Source organism: Ursus americanus, chromosome 3 (assembly GCF_024610735.1).
Source record: "Ursus americanus isolate L20-20 chromosome 3, mUrsAme1.1.p, whole genome shotgun sequence".
Taxonomy (NCBI): domain Eukaryota; kingdom Metazoa; phylum Chordata; class Mammalia; order Carnivora; family Ursidae; genus Ursus; species Ursus americanus.
In genome coordinates, this window is record NC_142129.1 from 61,659,547 (window position 1) to 61,683,074 (window position 23,528).

General features: G+C 35.1%; 1 protein-coding gene across 15 annotated transcripts in view; it reads right to left on the bottom strand.

Annotated features, from left to right (window-relative positions):
- Nucleotides 1-23,528, bottom strand: part of PHF14 (PHD finger protein 14) — a 233,701-nt gene that overhangs the window by 206,029 nt on the left and 4,144 nt on the right. For 14 of the 15 annotated variants that reach the window (XR_015723980.1, XM_087861035.1, XM_087861036.1 and 11 more), the window contains 2 exons: nt 14,794-15,584; nt 7,929-8,073 (listed from right to left, as the gene is read on the bottom strand). Coding sequence is in view for 14 of the 15 variants with exons in the window: in XM_087861035.1 (XP_087717161.1) it covers nt 7,929-8,073; nt 14,794-15,584 (936 nt within the window). In the remaining variant the exon portion in view is untranslated. Of the gene's footprint in view, nt 1-7,928; nt 8,074-14,793; nt 15,585-18,467; nt 18,611-23,528 lie in introns of all 15 variants that reach the window. The other variant, XM_045793158.2, reaches the window with a different exon arrangement.

Here is a 23,528-nt window from a genome sequence, read left to right on the forward strand (position 1 = left end):
CACGTGCTCTCTCTCTCTCTCTCAAAAACAGATGGATAAATCTTTTAAAAATAAATAAATACTATGAGTTCTGGAACATTTTTTAAAACTTATTTCTCTACCTATCACTTTAGATGCAACAAGACTTCAGTTATATAGGGAGAAAGACCTAAAAACTAAAATAATTAAGCAGTCATGAAAGCTCCCACTAGGATAGTCAAGAACTGATACTTCTAAGAAGCTGCTAACCCCATTTTAGAGAAAAACAAAATTAAAAATTAAAAAGGACTAAGAACATGGTACACCTACAAAGAGACAAAAAACAAAAAAAATTAAATTATTTGGACCAAGTCACATGTCATTACTTATTTTTTCAACCCAAGCTTTAATTAACACAGGCTGACAACAGTGTGATGACCCAAAAACGGACCAGAAAATGCATATGCTGATCGGGCTGCACATTATTATACTAGGCATTACCATCATTACTCTTCCCCAGAAGAGAAAATCAACCATCTAACCAATGAATATTAAGCAGGGTTTTTTGTTTTTGTTTTTATTTTTCTATTAGTAGATTCAATTGATGTAAAACCAAGTAAAGATGAAAACTTCTTCACAGATCTATTAATCAATATAATTTCTTGCTGATACTACCCAAGTATTACCCAAAAAACTTAGATGGAAAGTCCAGAGTATATCCACATAAAAAAAAAACACAACCCTTCTCAAACATAGTATTGATACCTGGTAAAGGAATCTTTTAAGACTAGTCAGACAAAAATAACCTACAGGAAATTAAGTTAAAAAGGAAAAATGTATTTATGTAATGTATTTATGAAAAATACATTAATGTTTAATAACACTTCTCCCCTTGGGGTGCCTGGGTGGCTCAGTCGGTTAAGTGTCTGCCTTCAGCTCAGATCATGATCAGTGGGTCCTGGGATGAAGCCGGAGTCAGGCCCCCTGCTCAGCTTTCCCTTTGCCCCTCCCCACCAGTAGCACACACAAGCACAGAGGGGCTTGTACTCTCAAATAAATAAATAAAATCTTTAAAAAATGTAACTAACACTTTTCCCCTAAACAAAACAGATATGAAGGTATTAGTTCTAACTCTACTAAGGAATTTTTTAAGCTATTAGTTCTAACTCTACTAAGAAACCAAAAAAGAGAGAGAGAATTATACAATCACAATTGCACAAAAGAAACTCCAAGATTAACAAAGGAAATGGGAAATTATACCAGAGGGGAAAAGTTGTAACATAATTAAAAAAAAAAAACTCTCAAGATTTATGTTTTATTTTTCATGTATAATTTGCACTTTGAATTTATCTGAAGTTCACAGGATTCATAATACCACCAACAAACCAATTATACCACACACAAAGATTCACCTAAAGATGTAGAAAACTATTCAGTTTCCCCACTTAGTTTTCCTTATTTATTTATTCCACATATTAGCTACCTCTCAAAAAACTTACAAAGCTTCATACTCTAGAGCATTAATTTTCCTTTCCTGTCTTCCCTTTTCCAAACTTCTCTTATAACAGAAATAGGTCTCTGAAGGGGAACCCTCTTACACTGTTGGTGGGAATGCAAGTTGGTACAGCCACTTTGAAAAAAGGTGTGGAGGTCCCTCAAAAAGTTAAAAATAGAGCTACCCTATGACCCAGCAATTGCACTACTGGGTATTTACCCCAAAGATACAGACGTAGTGAAGAGAAGGGCCTTATGCACCCCAATGTTCATAGCAGCATTGTCCACAATAGCTAAACTGTGGAAGGAAACCCTTCAACAGATGAATGGATAAAGAAGATGTGGTCCATATATACAATAGAATATTACTCAGCCATCAGAAAGAACGATTACCCAACATTTGCGGCAACACTGACAGGACTGGAGGAGATTATGCTAAGTGAAATAAGTCTAGCAGAGAAAGACAATTATCATATTGTTTCACTCATTTGTGGAACATAAGGAATAGCAGGGAGATTGGCAGGAGAAGGAAGGGAAGAATGAAGGGGGAGTAAACAGAAGGGGGAATGAACCACAAGAGACTATGGATTCTGGGAAACAAATTGAGGGTTTCAGAGTGAAGGGGGGTGGGGGGTTGGGCTAGCCCAGTGATGGGGATTAAGGAGGGCACGTATTGCAGAGAGCGCTGGGTTTTATACGCAAACAATGAATCATGGAACACTACATCAAAAACTAATGATGCACTGTATGGTGACTAACATAGTAAAAATTAAAAAAAAAAAAAAAAAGAAATAGGTATCTGATTCTATTAGTCAGTCTTAGAAGAAAAATGAACAATCATTAGCAAATGCTCAAAAACATTTGGAACTTAAACTGCCATTAGAGCCAGTTAAATGAATTATGCAAGGAAATATGCTATATGACTTTACAGACATAACTTGCTTTTGACCTAAATGGAATTACCACTTAGCTTGATCATCTTATTTGTCTGCCTTGACACAGAAAGACTTTCTGGCTGTTTCTAAAAAATCAAAGCTACCTTTTTCTAAGGTAGATTTGACATTACTGAGGCTATTCACCTGAAGCACAGGTCCCATTATGAACCTTTAATAGCTCTAGGCATGTTAAGGGTACTAATGGGGTGCCCTTCCAGAAATCTACATTTGTTTGAACAATGAATCTACTGGGAAAGAACTCGTACTAAGAATCCAAGGTGCACAAGTCTGAATCAAAGACAACAGGAAATAGAGGAGGTTTCATTCTGAATTGTACATGGTACTCGTCCCTAGTGGATTCAGGACTGAGTCTTAAAGGTAGGCATTTAGAAAAATAATTCCTTTACTACTATAGCTGTGAGACACAAGGCCTCAGTAACCTGAATACCAGCGCCAAGAGACAGCACCCTCAAAACAGATGGGGAACTATACATTCAAATACCTCCAGGGACAAGATAACTGACAAAAATAAGTAAGTGATCTGGGAGAGGACTGTGGTCAAAAAGAAACTGTAGGCTTTACCAGCAGGGGGCAGCCCTAAACAACTCCAGCAGATTGTTGCCCTCAGAGGAAAAAACTGCTGCCAGCGCTTAAAGAGAAGTTTGAAATCCAAAATGTATAAAATAAAATCTTCCAGTTTTTAAATGTTAGGAACCAATTCAATTCCTTAAAACCACTGTGCTGGCCTTCAAAAACACATCCATGGTCAAAGCGATGACCTATGAAGTAGAGATAGCACTCTCAGCATGATGAGAAGTCAACAACATTAATAGTACTAGTCATGCCTGCATCACACATCAGCAATGACATTTATGGATATAAGCAGTGGTAACATACTTGTGATCAACAGTGGTGATGAATACAACAAATACATCAGCAGCACAGCAGCTGCTTTTGATGTTTACCTATTCTGCACCTGCTCCAAGGACTCTGAACCATGCCTGGAGGGGAAAAAAAAAAAAAAAAAAACCCAGACATACACACAACCATGTCGTGTTTGTTTATATTCATCACCACTAATCACAAGTGGTCCTTTATAGCTGTATATACACAGCTATATACACCATATACATACACACACACACACACACACACACACACACTATGCCAATATTTCCCTAGTCCACTTCATTCTCCCAAATAACTATTTTATACCAACCTCTCTTCCCCAATCTCCCAACATCTCCCCACCTCTACTTTCTGCTAATGAGTTTGCTTCCCATTTCACTGAGAAAACAAGAAGCATTCAAAAATAAGTTGCACATGCTCTGACCACCACATCTAACAACCTACCTACATCTGTTATCCATATATCCTTTTCCCTCTGGTTACTTCAGCTACTCATATTTACTCAATGTCTTTACTTGGTGCTGGATCCCATCCCCTCTAGCCTTGCACTCAAAGCTTTTGCTCCAGCAACTGCTTCCTCTTCTCTTCTTACATCAATTGTCAACTCTCCCTTTTCACCGGTCACTTCCATGTTATTAGGGTACACTAACATGCTATATATAATCTGCATCTGTGATAGGCAGCCTCTAAGATGGCCCCCAATGATCAGTGCCCCTCATATTAACAATCTTAGAATGTGCCCTCCCACATTTAAATTTAAGTAGGATTGGTCTGTGTGAACAATATGCAGAAATTACAGTGTATATGTCAAATTAGGTTACAAAAGACACTAGCTCTCTCATATGACTGCTTCTATCCCCTTCTCTCTCTGATCACTCATTCTGAAGCCAGTTGTCCTGTCATGAGAACACCCAGGCCCACATGGTAAGGACCTGAGGTCCCTAGCCAAGAGCCACCAAAGAATGGAAGCCTATCAATAACTATGTAAGCAAGCTTGAAATCAGATCCTCCAGTCCCAGTCAAGTCTTAAAATGACTACAGCCCAGGCCAACAGCTTTGACCGCAACTTCATGAGACTCTAAACCAGAATCATCCAACTAACCACTCCTAGCAGATCCGTGACCATTAGAAACTGTGAAGTAAAAAATGTTTGCTATTTTAAACTGATATATTGCAGGATAGTCTGTTACACAGTAAAAGATAACAGCATCTAAAATAAAAAGAAACAAACCCTCCCTCAACTCCACATCCCTTCAGCTAAGGTCCCATCTTGCGGCTTCTCTTTATATACAAATTCATTGTAGGAATTGCATTTCGTCACTATCTTCACTTTCCTTCTTCTATTCCCACTTGAACTCTCTTGAAGATAAGCAATGACACTCATGTTACTAAATTCAGTGGTAAACTCTCAATTATAATGGTGTTTTTTTTCTGCTTGAGAAAATTCATTTCTGCTACAGAAAAACAAAATGAGATAGATGAAACTTTCATGTACAGATAAAAGTAAAGCATGTGTATATTAAACATGGACGGAAAAGGACAGAAAGACCAACATTAACACTAACATTCTTGAGGCACCTAGTTACTACATATACAGAAGACACAGAAGAATCAGAAATATACTAAATGTACACAACACAAAAAACACAATATTCATGAGGCCTCAGTATGACCACCCATCAGTTACACCTATTCTGGCTCTATGTGTCCACAGCCTAAGAAACACAAAACCCATAGCTATTCTGTAGGTTAACTGGGGAACTAAAGCTGTAACCAGGCATGCTTGTCTCTGGATCCATCCAAGAAAGTGTGTGTTTGGCCTAGAGTACTGCCCGTGTGGGCTCTGATCCTCATAACCAAAGCATTAGCAGGGGAGGCTGAAAACGCAGAGAAAGGCAGGACATGCAATACAAACTCTGTGGACCCCAAGATTGATTCAGGTGATCCTTCCAACAACTTGTTTTCTATTTTAAGCATGTTAACTAATCTCGTATTTTTCCCCTTGCTTCTCTCCATGTATTTTACACTTATTTAATAAACCATGTAATATAAGCATTTTGTCCATGAACCTTTTCTCCTACAACCTTTGGGATGGCTTGTCTGGTAGTGTACCCGGGAGTCTAGCACTGCATTGGGATAACTGGTCACATGACATAGGTCTTGTTCTGACTCTAGAAACAGAAGACAGTTACTCACTTTCTCTGTTTGAAACATTTTCCTTACTTAGCCTCTGGGTCATTACTCCTGGTTCTCCTCCTATCCCATTGGCCATATGATTCCAATCTCCTCTGAAGTGCTAGAACCACTTTACTACTGCCTAGATAGCATACCCAGTTTCACAGCTTTAAATAACATTTACAGGCTGATGAGTCTGAAATTTTTATCTCTAGTCCCAACATTTTACCTGAACTCCAGACAGTTTAAAACCAAACTTTTACTGTCTACCTCAAAACCTATTCTTCTTTGACATCACTGAAATAGTCTCTGAAATAGTTTTCCTTATTCCCAACTTAGACCCATTTCAGTCTACTCCCAACCCAGTAGTCAGAGTGAGTCTTCCCAACCATAAATCAAATCATACTAATCTTCTGCCCAAAACTCATATAGGTCTTCCCACATCCATCATAGTCAAATCTAAAATCTATGACCTGCAAGGCCTTAGTTTGCTCCCATCTCCACCCCCATGACTCACCAGCTTGCTCACTCAGTTCCTGCCATTATATAAACACTCCAACCATGTTCCCACTTCAAGATTTTTACTCTTGCTACTCCGTCTTCCTAAGGTGCTCTTTCCCCGAAGACCTGCATGACTTGCTTCATAACATCCTTCAGGTCACTGCACAAAGATCACCCTATTAGAGAGGTTTCCCCTTTTATAAATACAAACTTCCACCTGCCCACTCAACACCCCCCCCCCAATTCACAGCATTTCCAATACTCCTTGTTCTGCCTTATTTTTCTTCACAGTTCAGACTAGCACCTAATATATATTTATATTTATTTATTGTTTTATTGCCTGTCTTACTAGCTATTAGCCTCCACGAGGTCAGCAATTTCTATATTATTGTACTTGCCTAAAATCTACAGAATGCCTACCATACAGAAGATACTCAACAAACATTACTGAAAAAATAAGTGAATGAGTAATAGTAATAGGAGACATATCCATAGTGAGCCTTAGCAGCAAGCTGCCCTTCCTTGCTTTCATATAAAGCAAGAGGGTATTGGCTAAAGAAGTACAGACCCTGCAGGTCCCATAAGCCCAGCAGACTCCCAGAACTATTTGGGAGAAGGGCTATATAATACCAAAAGAGCAGGTTAAGGACAAGGCCGTAGAAAAACTGTTCTGTGGTAATCATGGGCCCTGTAGGAAAAAATTAACTGACAGGAAGAAATAATAACTTTACCACAGAGAAACCTGGAAGATCCCCTCTAAACCAAGTGATAAAAGTAACATCACCAATAATGGGAAAAATAAGTATTATATGCTTCTTAATCTGATACACTGAAAACACAACATAACTTTTGTGGCATTTCTGCCAAAAACAGGTCACCTGAATCTAACCATGAGAAAAGATAAGAAAAAACTAGTATTAAGGACATTCTATAAATGAACTGTCCTGTATTCTCCAAAAATGCCAATGGCATGAAACACAAGGACTCAAGAAATGTTCCAGATTAAAGGTGACCAAATAGACATAATGACTAAATGTAATGCATAATCCTGGATTTTATTTTGCTAGAACAGACATTATAGGGATGACTGGCAAAATGTGAACACAGTCAGTATATTAGATAGAATTCAATTAACGCTAAGTTCCTGACTTTGATAATTACATGGTTATGTAAAAAAAAAAAAAAATGCCCTTGTGAAGAAATACACCCTGAGGTATTTAGTGGTAGAGGGGGACGTTATGTCTACAGTTTATTCTCATAGAGTTAAAAACAAAATTGTTATATGAGAGAAGATAAAACAGCAAAATGTTACCATTTGGGAAATCTGAGTGAAGAGTATATGGGAATCTCTGTAGTACTCTTATAAGTTTTCTGTAAGTCAGAAATTACGTCAAAATAAAAAAAAAAATAAGTGAAAAAACAAAGTAAAAAAAAGAACAAAAAAGGTTCAAAAATATAATTGGGAAAAATATTTGCAATATATTATAGTAGCCTTTATTTCAGATTTTAAGAGATAATCTTTCTAAATACTCAAATTTAAAATTAAAACTTATAACTACAAAAGAAGAAACTGTATCACTAGACTTAGAATGTAATTTTTTAAATAACATATTCTACCAGACGAACATACTAGACTTTTTCCTGTATCTAAATTTCATTTAAAAACTAGAAACAAATGCCATGAAGGAAACTATCATAACACTGACCTTCAAAAGAAATAACTGTGATTTCCATATAATATTTCTATTTGTTATTTAAAAACACATTTTAAATTAACATAATCTGAAAATAACACCCATGACACTGAGGATTCAGTATGTCCTACTTCAATTGAAAAACCATGAAATACTATAGAAAAACCTTAGAACAGTACAAATGTAAAAGAGCTGATTTTACTTATTTAAATGCAGTGTCAATTAGCTGTTTCAAAAAGAAGACAAAACAAAGCATAATTACCTTCATGGACTGTAATGCCACAATTGTCACACTGAATTATTTCATCAGCATCCTCGCTATTATCTCCAAGACAAACACAGCAAATCAGAATGTGGTCCATTTTTTGAGAACTCCAGTTTTGACTCTTCTCAAGAATCAGCGAGTCCTAATATTAAAACATATAAAAAAAAATCACATATTTAAATTAAAAGATAATTTTAAGAACTAAAATTCTCAAAGTTGTTTTATGCATTTCTAAAATTATGTTGCGTTCTCCATTACTTTAGTAATCTAGTTTGAAATTTAGGAATTTCAAAACATTTGAAAAATCCATCTCTTTGACAAATGACCCTCTAAGCACCCTTTTTCATTTTCTCTGCAAGTCCCATATCCACCCTTCTTTAAGAAATGAAAAAGCATGCAACTAACAACTCTTCATCTGCTTTGCCATTCCAGTCTGACCCCTTAAACTAGGAGAAAGGAAAAATTAACCCACAGGTGATTATTAAATCCTACAATGGACTGAAAAAGTATGACATAATTCCTACACTTTGGAAGCTTATAATCCTGCCTTAAGGGACACAAGACACACATATATCAAACAGGAAAAAATCAATCCAAGATAACATATAAGCAAATATGTATGTGATGGCATAATTACAAACTATATACTCCTTAACTGCTGAGGAATTCAGAAGTTTCAGGGTCATCAAACTATTGGATGATACATCCGAGAGAGCCTGCATTGGCATATCTGTATATACAGGTACAGAAAACCATCTAAAAAAGGTTCCAGGTTGTCTAGTTGCTAAAAGCGTGACAGTCCTCTATTAGGTTTGTGTCAAGAAATAGCTAGTATAAACTTATTAATAAATATATTGAGCAAATTATAATATAAAAGGAGAAAGGAAGACAATAAATATAAATCAAGAATGAAAAGAGTTTGCTTTGTTTAATTTAAATTGCATTATAGATTTAAACTTTAAAGGGTTAACAATATAATAATTCTTGTATTATCATATTGTGCATTATATAAGATAGCACTTGAGTCTATGTTTTCATTTAAGAACCTAACCATTTTTTTTTATATTTTTATATTCTTTTAAACAGATCAATATCCACAGGTAACACTGAGAGTCATCACTTCATAGCAATCTGTAAATGACATTTGAATGACACTTGAATGTCACATCAATAACATTTTTTCAATTCTGTGTTATACATCTAAACTTGCAGCTGATCTGTAAAACAAATCAGAAAAGAATGCAAAGTGAACAAGGAGGCAGTGTCCTTGTTCTAGAGAAGCCTAGTACTTTAAAATTGTCTATTTTGCTCTCCCCCCTTCCTCTTTGTTATAAAACCAAAGTAGTTTGGGGGCTTTGGACATAAGCAGCAAATAAAGGTAAAAACTTTCTAAAAAGAAAACTCATGTTTTATAGCACTCTGGTACATTAAGCAAAACAAAAATCTACCCATTCACCCCACTAGCCATCCTTCAAATTTAAGAGCATTTGACTTAAAGTCTAACGTTCTTGGGTTTCATTCTCAGTTCCCATTTAGTAACTGTTGAACCTCAAAGCTACGGCTTTCTCATCTGTAAAATAGGATGGCAAAAATAATACCTGATGAGACTGTTGTAAAAATGAAGATAATTGTATGGTACAAATGTTCCAGAGACATATTAGGAACTCAATAATTATGCTCATTTCCAGTCTCCTTTCCTAATTCTTGTAGGTGGTTCAAGAAGAGGAATATGAGCTAACAGTTTATTATACTGAGGACTCTTCTTTGGAATTCCCCCAAAAGTTTTAACCCTCAATAGGTAATGCTGCTTTAAATATTTTCCCACGGTAAGTCCAAAAAGGACTTTTTCCCCAAAATACCACATCTAGGTTAAAAAAAATCACAAACTAGAAAAAGATTAGCCAACAACCAGAGTCTGATGACTGAGAGGCTACTCATGTAAAATGGGTTCTGCCAATATTTTTCTGGTGGAATTACAACTAATGAGCCCTTGAAAAAAGATTTATCCATGTGGGGAACAAGTAAATTTCTATGGATCAAAAAAACAAGCATTAATAGGTAGCTCTAATTCCATTATTTTCCTGTTCTCTCATTTTGCTCAGAAAAAAACAGTAGATGTCTAAATAGCATATCTATACCAATTTCTCTTTATACATACTATGATTTAGAGGCAGAGAAAACAAAATCAACTGGTGTTTCTGGGATCCCCATCATTTGAGATTCTTACCAGGAATGTAATGCGAAGAGAGAGAAGTGGAGGGAACTGGAACCCTATCAAATGACTGACAGATAATGCGTCAGTGGAAAAATCTTAGTAACAAATTCTTGAAAAATTATGCTCTAAGTTGTCTTTAATACGTCAAACATGGGTTTGAGCACACTTATGATCAGGATATAAAAGCAAATTTAGTGTCAATTTTTGTCAGCATATTTCTGAAGATGTGTATCATTTTTTTAAGCTTCTGGACAAAACAGTCAAGCTAAAATTTTTACCAAAAAATGTATCATTTGAAAATATGGTTTTTACATAAAAATAGAAATTGAGAAAGTAGGTTTTGAATGGCACAAGAGTATCACCTAGGATAGAACTTCTATATCATGTCACAGTTTAATGGAATCTAACGGCAATTAGAAGAATAAATGGCGCACTGTAGTAATAAATCAGTGACTCAACTATTTCATTTTTTCCCTTGGGATTTAAAATTTACACCTAAAATGATAATATTGTCCAATGCTCTCCTTGGATTTAGTGCTCATTTATGTATTCCACAAAGATGATTATAAATAATATATACAACAGGGCAAATTCTAATTTTTATGTGTCAAATTCCCTAAAATCTTCGAAATTATTAAATAAAAGGGAATTCCTAAACACTTCATGCAAAACTAGAAAAATCCTTATTGCTCTGAATGAGAAAAAATTAGTAAGTTTGAGCAATAGGCCTTCCTCTAAGTTTTTAAACAAAGTTAAATTCTCAAGAATCTGAAGTAATTTTTGTACAACATTTCAAACTGCCTTTTTATGTATTAAAGCAGTTGTTTTAAGGGTGCCTGGGTGGCTCAGCCAGTTAAGCGTCTGCCTTCAGCTCAGGTCGTGATCCCAAGGTCCTGGGATCAAGTCCCACATTGGGCTCCCTGCTTGGTGGGGAGTCTGCTTCTCCCTCTACCCTTCCCCCCTGCTTGTGCTCTCTCTCTCACAGTCTCTCTCTGAAATAAATAAAATCTTAAAAAAAAAAAAAAGTTGTTTTATTTTGAAATGTGTAAACAACAATTGATACTTAGTAAGTCAGAAACCCCAAATAGTGGGGCGCCTGGGTGGCTTAGTCATTAGGTGTCTGTCTTTGATCAGGGCGTGATCCCAGGATCCTGGGATCGAGCCCCGCATCGGGCTCCCTGCTCTGCTGGGAGCCTGCTTATTCCTCTCCCACTCCCCCTGCTTGTGTTCCCTCTGTCGCTGCCTCTCTCTCTGTCAAATAAATAAATAAAATCTTAAAAAGAAAAAAAAAAAAAAGAAAAAGAAACCCCAAATAGAAATGGCTATTTATAAATTTTGGCAAAAATTTTAATTACCAAAAATCAGATGACAATTGCCATTTCTTCACATACATTTAACATCTAATAATCCATTTAACATAAGAGAGCCTTTTATGAAAAGAAACCAAAAAACTTCCACCTGAAAATTTCTATCGATATAATTTTCTGTCAAATATTAATCCTCAACCAAAGCTCTAGTTTCAAGGTCCTGAAAATAGAACCATTATCTGAAAATGCTACACACCCATCCCCAAAATATTTACTTTCGAAAATCAAAAAGCAATATAACATCAGTTAATCTCAAAAGCATCAAGATAAAAGTTTGAAAATGGCATATAACCATCTCCAAGGAAATTGTTCAGACCACACTAAATTCAAAAAATGTCATAATTCTATAGGCCAAGGAAATTGCCCATTATGTAGAAAATGCAGGTTTATCAAACATCCAATTGTAGAACAGTAGTTCTCAAGGTGCAGTCTGTGGGACTCTGCTTCATAGGGTCCACAAGCTAAAGGCTATTTTCATACTAAGATTATTTGCCTTTTTCACTCTCCCTCATGGGTGTACAATATAGTCTTCCAGAACTACACAACAGGGGATACAGTCATCAATCTGACAACTTGTGTGCTTTCGTATGCCTTAATTTTTGAAATTCCTGAGTTTTAATTTGAAATGGTAAATAACAAAAACTACAGCTTACATATATAGAATTGGGGTCCTCAATAATTTTCTTTTTTTAAGAGTGTGAAGTAGTCTTGAGACAAAAGTTTAAAAACCCTGCTCTAAAGTATTTCAAGGCCTATGGCATAGGCATGTTAAGTCCACTAAGAGTCAATAGTGAAGACTCCATAAAAGGTTCTCCACTCAAAAAAAAAAAAAAAAATCAAAATTCCCTAAAAAAACTGCAAAATTATTAAAGTTTCTGGACATCACTTACATGATGTCCAACATCGTTTCCTACAAAAGCACTTGACGTAACAGCCAAGAAAGTTTGCTGTTTATAAACTAAACATAATTATGTGTTTCTAAAACCACACTTTCAGCTATCTCTACTACAAGGCAGTATCTGAAAACATAAAGTAAAAGTAGAGAAAAATAAAACTTCAAATATAATCAAATATATCTGTACTAATAGATAACTGATACCTTAATGAAAAGGTATCACTACCTAAAATAATCAGGAAGATTAAGACACAATGGTCATAAGGCAACAAGAAATACCTTTAGTCATCTTTTTTACAATCGAGAGCATATGAACAGGAAATCTTGAAATATAAGATAAAATAATAATCTCAGTTTTTATTAAAATCTGTTATTTAATTTGAGTGACAAATAGAAGTAGAATCATCAAAAATTACTGGTGTTGGGGAAAAATAGCAAGATTTCAGGTAGGATATTATTGAGTTAAAACTAACTTTTTATCAGTTCTACACTTCTGCATAGGGTAGAACAAAAGGAAAATTAACATAAATTAACACAAGAGAAATTAGTTTAGCTACTATAAGAAGAAAGTTCTTGACAACTTTATGGAGGCACATTTCCAAGAAATGCTCTGGAACCACATTTCTTTGGGACTTAACCTAAATATATGAAGTCCCATTATTTACTAAAGTCTCTCCTGGTAGGAAAAAAACCTAAACAGCACACATGGCCTTCCAATGCATCATAAAGGGCAGTCTACAACCTCCTAAGCAATATGTTATGTATTACAGATTATTAACAAATGGATAACGTATGCATTTTACCTGGCAAATTTCTAAACATCTGTCGGTACTCCCCACACCATAATATGAAATCTAACTCTGCCTTTATCATTAGCCAACCTACTTTTGTGACTGTCAGGCTAATAAAAATGAAGAAAACAATGCTACCAAAGGTAAACTTATTCAGTAGATATAGACTATTAAATTAAGATATAAAATAAACTGGACACAAGCCTACATCGAATATGAACTGAATTTTCCACATTTCTATTTCCCTAAATTGGCACTGGGAATACGGAACTGTTTGTGCTACAGCATTATAAATACTATATTATACTCCAAATGATAACTTCCGGTTACCTAAAGATAAGAATTAGGATAGCACTGGAGGCAGGCAACAATCTTCATATGAAAGTGGATAACCTAGAAGTTAACCAATGTTTATAATTAAAATATATTCTGCTGTTTCATCACTACTGACATATAAGCCCCTCATAGCCTGTTACTTATTATTTTGACAAGAGAAAATCACCAAGTTTTTAAATGAAACTTACTTAAAATAGGTAATCACTGCTATGTAAAACTCGTAAGCAGAAGAAATGTAAAAGAATACAGCATGGAAGGAAAATCTTCTACCAGTTTAACCTTTTTCAATGATATGAAAAAAACAAAAAAATAAGTGCTTGCTAAAGAACTGAATTTTTGTGACAATAAATGCATTAACAGAAATGACAGAAATATTATAGTTCTACATGTTGATGTAACAGGTACATCTACATGTAAGACAACAACTCAATCTTGCTTTTGAAGAAAAACATATACATAAACACACAGACAAAGAGACACAAATGTGTTCGACTGAAGAATCTTGAATGTTGCATCTTGGGCCCAAAGGATAAACCTAACTTTCGGTAGTAGAACTTCAAGTGGAAGAACTGAGTCATTACCGTAGTTTTAGGACAGAAATATTTGTCTTATGATAGGAGTGTTTGCTTTTTCTTTTTCATTTCTTTGTAGAGAGAACTTATTCACTAAATACATGTAAACATAGAGTTCATATTTACTCCCATACATCTAAAGCAAAGACTTGGTGACTATTCAGATGATGAGTGCTACACCTGATAAAGGAATTAACTCTAAAATGAATCTCTAAAAGTCTGAGGCAATCAAGCTGTTTGTTGTCCTGCTCTGAAGTATTCTAGAAATCTAAATTTTCATGTGGATATGGACATAGCTAAGTTAAAATAAAGGTGACCTTTGTTTTCATACTCCACTCAGCACCATTCAGCAGTCCTATGAAGAATGGGGTGAGAGGATAGAAAGGGAAAAGAAAAACTACCATATCCCTAGTCTATGGATCTAAAAATATTTCTCTAACTATAAAGACTGTGAGCTCCTTGAGGACGGTGATTGTGAGCTCCTTGAGGACGGTGACAAATAGCAGATACTCAAAAAAGGCTGGTTGACCAAATGAATAAATGTTACAGTTAAGGCGCTCATTCACTCCCACAGCTGTCTATAAATAGGATTTCAAGGAAGCCACTTAGTATAACGAGTAGAATGTTTAGAGAAGAATTCCCTTTTCCCCAGACAGACAGATATCATAAAAATTGGGTTGATCTACCTCATTACTCTTGCTTTGAGATAGTGTCAGGCTATCATTGGTCAGTTCCTCATCATCAGCACTGTTTCTGCTAAGAACTTTACTCTTCTTCTTCTTACAACCCCCTTCACTGGCAGGGCTGCTATGATCTTCATCATTGCCTTCATCATTCTCATCTTCGTCACTTCCACTTCCCTCATCTTCATCATCTTCATTGTCTCCATCACTTCCTTCTTTCTGAGATGCGGATCTCCCCTTTCTCTTTACTACAGTAGGTCTCCAATCATTGTCATCTTCACTGTCATAGTCATCCATATCATTCAGCTCTTCCATGGATACAAAATCCAAAAGTGGTCGATTTCGACGAAGGTTCCACTTTTTTGGCTCACTGACTTGTTCCTCTGTAGTGGTTGTTGTAGTGGGGACTGAAGGAGATGTATTAACAGCAGGAGGACTTGTGGCTGGTGTGGTAGAAGCAGCAGAAGCAGCCACATTATCAGATACTGTTGCTTTTTCTTTATCCTCTCTCTCCTTCTCTTTCTCCTTTTCTTTCTCTTTTTCCTTTTCTTTCTCTTTCTCCTTTTTCTTTCTAGGTCTTTCTCCATTCTCTTCTTCCTCCTTCTTTTCCATTTTAATTAACTGTTTTTCTGATGACAGTATTTCTTCCTCTGAAGAATGTTTAAGTTGTTCTTCTTTTACTTTAATATCTTCATTCAGTTCTTCTTCTAAAATATTTTCTTCAGAATCACTACAGGAACCTTCTCCACTGTCCTTTGAAGGATCTTCACTTCCATTACCACTCCCTTCAGAATCTGTTGAAAATATGAGAAAAAAAAACCACACATATGTATATACATACACACACACACACACAACGCTGACACAAATGAAACCACCAAAATTTGTGAGTAACTTGCAAAACAATATAAACAAATTTAAGTCAAAGAATGGTAGACATTCCCAACCTGATTAAATAATAAATCAATGAAGTTGGTATAATGGTTCTAATTCAATATAGCACTAATGAAGATGAATATATGTAATTCTAAATTAAAATATGCTTTAAAAAGAGGAGCACTATTTTGTGTCACATAGCTCATGCTGTATTTGGTACCCTAGAAGCAATTTCTTTTTCTAAAAGTAAAGGTGCTTCTTTTTAAATTGGGCACTTGATTTTAACTTAATGATATAATACAGACCAAATTTTTATTCTCTTCTATCTTCGTTTCATAAACTGTATGAACTTACAAGCATTGAGTCACATTCAGAACAAGAAAAAAAGGCCCCCAAAACTTGGTCTCACTTATTTCACTCTTTACCCAGCAAAAATGAACACAGGTATTTATGATAGTCAACATCCCTAACATACTAATCAATTTTAGGAGTATCAAGTTCACAGGTGAAAGGAGACAGTAGCAGTGGCACAGTAAATGAAAGCTGCAAGAGCAGTTATCAACTTTCCTGCTGATTAGGATACTGTTCATATCAATAAGAGCCACTTAAACTTTCAAAAATTCTAGGCACTAACTATGACAGCTCCCCAGAATGAAAGAAATTAGTAATTTTTTAAAAAACAAACCCATCTTGGAAAGGAGCAACCACGGTAGTTGCTAAAAAGATAGGCTTAGAATATTAAAGAGTTCATGCAGGACTACAAGCTTTCTAGCAAGTTTCCATTCCTGCCTAGGGCAGCCCAGGCCATCTTGGCCCAACACTACTCAGTAACCTTCCAATCCTCTTTGCACCTATTCGAATAAATAAAAATCTAAAATCTGAAATAACGAGAAGGAGAAAAAAAGGAAGGGGAGCTGAAAGAAGTAAGAAACAACTAGTCATAGTCAAGTCATGGCCAACAACTATAGTAAAATCTGTAGGGTAATACATTCTTTGAGCTTTAACTAAGAAATGGATAATAATAAAATGGTGAAAAAAGTCTGTTTCCACATTATTTTAATTTCTGTTAACCAGCCTTAGCTACTATAATTAGATGGACATTAAAAGTAAAGAAAGTTAAAAAAAATTAAAAAGTAAAGAAAGTTGTAATTAGTATCTGGTACCTAAAATATCCTAGAAATCCTTTACAAATGGCAAAAAAATAAAAAATAAAATTAAAAAATCCTGCAAGTTAAATTGATTAAAAATATAGACTAACATACAAGAGATACTGACTGGCCCTATAAAATAACTGTCAATCTCAAGATTACCATGCAGGAACCCACAGCTTATTCAAAACTGTTATGAAAAAATACTCTTATCGTAAACAATCTTAGGACATAAGAGCAGTATCACATAGGTCAACAATCCCTTATTTGAAACAGAAGCCAGATATCTTCCAGAATTTTTATTTATTTTTTTTTTTTTCAGATTTTAGAAGGGTAGCATGGTGTATACCCAATATATTACACTAAAATCTCCAGTGATACCTATGGCACTACCCTACAATCAAACACATTTCTGCAATGAAAAGTATAAATATTTACAAATATGATAAGGAAACACTGCAAATAAACTATCATTTCCAGTTGGTTTTACCAACAAACAAGTTTGTACCAAACTTAGGAAACACTTTGGATTTGTGAGCTTCTTGAATTTCAAAGAGCGTGAATCTGGTATCACCCACAACTAGGTAACTTCTTTTCAGTCCAACAGTTATACAAATCATTAAGAAAATCATGTTTTTTAATACCACTCATAATTAAACCCAACCTACCAAGAAAAACTACTTCTGGTAAAAAAAAAATAAGAATAATAACAATTTCTAGACATTTTTTAGATAAAAGTCTAATAAATAATAAGCAGAGTTGACCAAACACTTCTAAGGCAAAAAGAGTCTCTGTGCATACTGACTACAGAAGACTGGAACGTCTTAGAAGCAATGCCATAATTAAGAGAGTTACTTTTTAAAAGTACCTAAAAAGGGGTGCCTGGGTGGCTCAGTTGGTTAAGCATCTGCCTTGGCCCAGGTCATGATCTTGGAGTCCCAGAACCAAGCCCCACATGGGGCTCCTACTCAGCAGGGAGTCTGTTTTTCCGTCTGCCTCTCACCCTGCTCATGCTCTTTCTCCCTCATATAAATAAATAAAATCTTAAAAAAAATAAAAGTACCTAAAGAGTACTTTTAATAATTTTTACCAATAAAAACAACAGTAGATATAAAAGTTAGACTAACTGGGGCACAAATGTGCGTACTTAATCAAAAAAGACCAATCCAACTTTGCTATTACTTGGTAAATTTTGCAAAATGCTAAGAATTTTTATGATTTTTGTCTTGGTTGTTGTTGCCAATGCCAATCATTTTTAAAAGTATGGGGGGGGGGGGCTGGGTGGCTCAGTCGGTTAAGCAACTGCCTAGTGACTTAGGCTCAGGTCATGATCTCACGGGTCATGGGATTGAGCCCCACATGGGGCTCTGCACTCAGTGGGGAATCTGCTTGAGAGTCTCTCTCCCTCTCCCTCTGCCCCTTCCCTGACTCACACTCGAGGGCTCTCTCTCTCTCTCTCAAAAAAAAAAAAAAAAAATCTTAAAAAAAAAAAAAGTATGACAAAATTGATAGTCTTTGATTGTTTCTGTTTTATAATCATGTCTGAATAGAAAGCAATTTGAAAAGAAAAAAAGATTTAAATGCTTTACATCCATTAACATATTATTAGATGAATCTGAAATTTTTCCACAAATCCAAATCCTAGTAGCTTACCCAACCCTTCATTCTCCAAACATAATACATTATCCATATTCCAACTGCAGGCATCAGGGATATATCAAATTTTATCTGTCTTTGATTTCTGAAAAATAGCTTCTTCATCTGATTAGTCATCACTTCTTTTTGATGCATATGCACTTGAAGGATGGAGATAAACAATATTTAGTTATAAGCATAGCTTGACAAAAATGACAAGGAAAAATCAGTCTTTGGCTATCGATAATTCTATTTTTATAGGCTGCAAAGAAAAATGTCTTATTATTATGAATTCAAATAACGACTGTGTCATGTTCCAAATCCATCACTCTAACATCTTTTTTTTTTTTTTTAAAGGTAATAGACTAGATAAATAAGTCAGATGCTTCTTTGCATTAGAAGAGAAGTGATTCTGGTGTGACTGGGTGGCTCAGTTGGTTACGCATCTACCTTTTGCTCAGGTCATGATCTCGGGGTCCTGGGATCGAGCCCTGCATCAGGCTCCCTGTCCAGCAAGGAGTCAGCTTCTCCCTCTCCCCTCTGCCCCTTCCCCCTGCTCATGCTCACGAGTTCTCTCTCTCTCTAATAAATAAAATCTTAAAAAAAAAAAGTAATTCTAACTGTACGATAAAATTTTTTCTTTAAAAAAAAAATCTTTAAAATTGAAATCCCTCCTCCCTATTCAGTTAAATAAAAGGTACCTTTCTCAAATATACAATATATCAAAATCTCTCCAAGCAATAGCTATTTCATCTAACATAAGTTAAGGAATTTTCTACAGATACAGAATTAAAACAATCTTCAAGAATTCCTTCACAATATTCAATGCTTAAATTTTCCCCATGATAAATATTAAACAATAAAATTAGTATTTAATTCAGTTTTATTTTAGCTTTGCGATATGAAGAATCACCTTTGTTCATCAACCTTAATTAACTATTCTGTTCATTGATCTAATGCAATAGTAATTAGTATTTATAAATATATACAATACATAATAGATTACCAGTCTATGGCTATTCAATCATCACCTTGGGGCCATTTCTGACTAATCCTGTATTTTCTCTTTTTAAAAAGGCCAGTCAGTCAACACAATTCATCGTCTACTCATCATCTCTAGTTCCAGCTGTGTCATTTAACATTTTCTAAATAAATCCAGACCTGTGGTTCAAGTAAAGACAATTTTGAATTCTGTCCCAAAGAGAACATTGGCAATGTGTAGACAACGAATGACTGCCATGAAGGTGGAGGGGGGGCAGGAAGGGAAAATGCTACTGGCAGTTTGTAAGTAGAAAACAGATGCTGCTAAACATTCTACAGTAAACAGGACAAGCCTCCATTACAAAGACTGATACAACACCAAATGCCCATAGTGCCGAGATTGAGAAACCCTGGTCTAGCAACTTAAGGCCTTCATTTGACCTCATTATACTTGCCCAGGTGCATCTCTTTTATTCTTTTAATCAATCCTGATTCCCAAATATAAATGATATTTTCCAGCCTCCACACTTCTAACACTATTTTGTTTCCCTTACCTCAATTGCTTCTCTTTCAGTTCTTAGTTCAACTCCTCAATAAATTGTTCTAGATAAACCCAGTCTAAAGTAGTCCTATCTCCTTGACTTGAACTACCCAAGTAATCAGTCATGTTTTGTATTATGTTATTCTACTTTAGTTATTCTGATATTATCACATTTCTTTGTGAATTCACCATAATATTCAGCGAAGTGCTTTAAAACAAAACTACAGATCATCAATGACCACTATCTTGATACATTTAGCCAAAATTAGATTAAGTACAAAATACCACCAAAGCAAAGTCTCAGCCTGACTCTTCCAGTTAATTTTCTGGCGATCTGGCCTAATTAAACTAACTATGGCTCAAGATCTAAAGTTAATCACCTTACTGTGGCCAGCAGGTTAGAGGGGACACAGCACTGCTATTTTGTCTTATTTAATAAAAGTCGTATTTGCACTCACCTTCAAAAACATTCCACTTATATATCAGATAACTAAATGTAATCTATCCTAACCCCAATTCCAGGACCAAGTCTCAAATATAACAACTTTAACTAGGTCAAATGATGAAACTGCCAATAATCTAAAATCGGTAATTTCATATGGTTCAACTTAACATTTCCACATACGGTTCTTCTAGCAACTATCACCATAATTCTAATATGGTTATACTCTGTCCTCAATTAAAAATGAGAAATCTAGGGGTGCCTGGGTGGCTCAGTTGGTTAAGTGTCTGTCTTCGGCTCAGGTCATGATCCCAGGGCTCTGGGATCGAACCCCACATTGGGCTCCCTGCTCAGCGGGGAGCCTGTTTCTCTCTCTCCCCCTGCCCCTCTCCCATCTTGTTTTCTCTCTCTCTCAAATGAATAAAAATCTTTAAAAAAATGAGAAATCTAACTCTAATTTCACATTAAAGATTAAACAAAAGATGATCTATTTTCATTTTGTACTTTTCTAAAGGCAGAGGCTTATAGTTATTAACTATCAATAATCAATTACTTGACAATCTTATTGGCAGGTCATTTTTTTAACAATATTTTTTTTCTATTTTATTATCTGAGAAACACATGAATAAAATTATGTTTATCTGCAAAAGTGTTGAATATAATCTTTCAGAATTGTCTATATTCTTTTTTTTTTTTTTAAGATTTTAATTTATTTATTTGACAGAGAGACAGCCAGCGAGAGAGGGAACAAGCAGGAGGAGTGGGAGAAGAAGCAGGCTCCCAGCAGAGGAGCCTGATGTGGGGCTCGATCCCAGAACGCTGGGATCACGCCCTGAGATGAAGGTAGACGCTTAACGACTGAGCCACCAGGCGCCCCAGAATTGTCTATATTCTTAAAGCCAAACAGGAGTAGGAAGTTTCGTTAGTCAGAACTTCTGATTCCAAAATGAAGAGAAGAAACTGATGCACAGAATCCTGTTAAAAAAATTAAGGCCAGCCAATCTAATCATTTTAACATTAAGTTCTAAGGGAGTCAGTTCATTCAATAAGTCACTTCTAGACATTGTTTTGAAAGAAGCTCTGATCAAACATATGATTAGCTACTACTTCTCCACATCCAGTTTAATCTATTCATATGTAGGGTTGGGATTCCACAACTCTAACATGACCGAAAACCAGTGATAAGTCTAATGTTTTATTTCCTGTAAGAGTCCAACTACTTCAGCCAAAGAAAGGATTGAAACAGGAAACCATGGTAATCTACAATAAGCCACCATGTTAGCTATGGGGGATACCAATGCACCTTAACCAAGAATGGAAAATAGGATTCAATTTCTACTATTAACTATTTTAAACAAAATCATTTACTACTATAATCTTTGCAGTAACGTAACAAGAACTATACAGGGTCCAGGGAAGTAAACTACAAATAGAGCAGACTAGATATGATGACAAGAGGGAATAGAAAGTACGTATTTTTTAGTGCTTTGAAGACATTTCTTAAAAAATTATCAGCCTAACAGAACTCATCCTCCCACTTTTCATACATAATTGATAATTCCCATTAACTCTGATTAAGATTTAACAAGGTCTGGAATCTCCACTTAGCTTGATACCAAAAATTATCTTGAAAAAGCAGTTTGTATCATTAGATTGTTTTAACCTTTGTAAAGAGAAGTGATAATTGTGAATGACTATAACTCAATAAACAAAAAGAAAAAAATCTACAAAATCAGGATTTATTGTCACAGAAACAATATGGAATACTTAAAGATTAAGCTTTGGAGTTATTTCATAATGGTATTCAAATAAGTCACAACTTCTGAAACCCATTAACTGTTGTCAGAGTTAACAATCTCAACCAAAACGACATTCTAACCAAAAATATTATCTACCAAGATTCTCACCAAAAGAACTTAAATAGTTTTGGCTCCTTTCCCTTCTCTTTCTTTCCTTCTTGGGAAGTACCAAACATCAGTGAATTGACTAAAAGGGAGAGAAACTGGCTGAGAAGCAGAGGTTAAAAGACAATTAATCAAGATAAACTTATGATTGTTGGGAGTGACCTCAATTAGTCACAACATCCAAGCAGTTTCAGTTTAAGACTACATCTATTTACTTTGAGGATCTAAGCAGCAAAAAGACTGTTAAATTTTGGAGTCAAAAGACATGGATTACATCCATTATGGCCTAAGTGACCCCATGCAAGTTCTTTAAACTCAAGTCCCCTGTTATCTGTAAAATAATATCTCCTTCACTAAGCTATTATAAAAGTTAAATGAGATTATGGAAATAAAAAGTTCTCAGTAAATCACCATGCAAATTCTACTTGTTGATGCTATTTAAAGTAATAACAGAAACACAACACAACCTAATTTCATCTCTTACCATCCCTACCAGAAATTAAAAAAAAAAAAAAAAAGAAGGAAAGAAAGAAGAAAAACCAGGGGAAAGGAGAGAGATATGACTAAGCATAGAAAACTCTCTTGGAGAATACTTTAAAATTATTAAAGGGATGAAACTGAAAAGTCTTTAATTTCTCACTTTACTTCAACTTCTATCATAAGAGGCAAAATTATAAGTAATTTCTATTGTGCATGTGTGTATTGGTATTTTTCACATAAAATATTTAAACACAATTTGTATGCATTTCTCAGATTCCTGCAATTAAAACTATACATATCTATCTATATATGTGAAGTACAATAAACAGAAGATACCACGGAAAACCATATTTTTCTGTTTTCCAATCTTGTACAATGTCAACATAGGACCTTTTTAAAAAGTTTGTTTTTAAAATCACAAAATATAATCAGCAAACATGTATCTTTGTATTTTATAGATTTTTGACAAGCCCAATCCACAAGGTCCAACACCTACAACAAAGTACAACTTTTTACTCTGGTCAATTTTATTCTGGTAAGGGAGCTAATAGACAAAAAGCAAAACTCCCCTCAAAGGGTGCCAAGTGATCTGAATAGAGAAGAACCCCGCTATGGGCTGTTCATGGCTCACATTACTCTTAGAATATTATTTGACTTCTGGATATTTATTTTTTTCCTCTATTCATAAAATAAGCATAAATTATTTTTGAGTAAAGAACAGAGAAAACGCT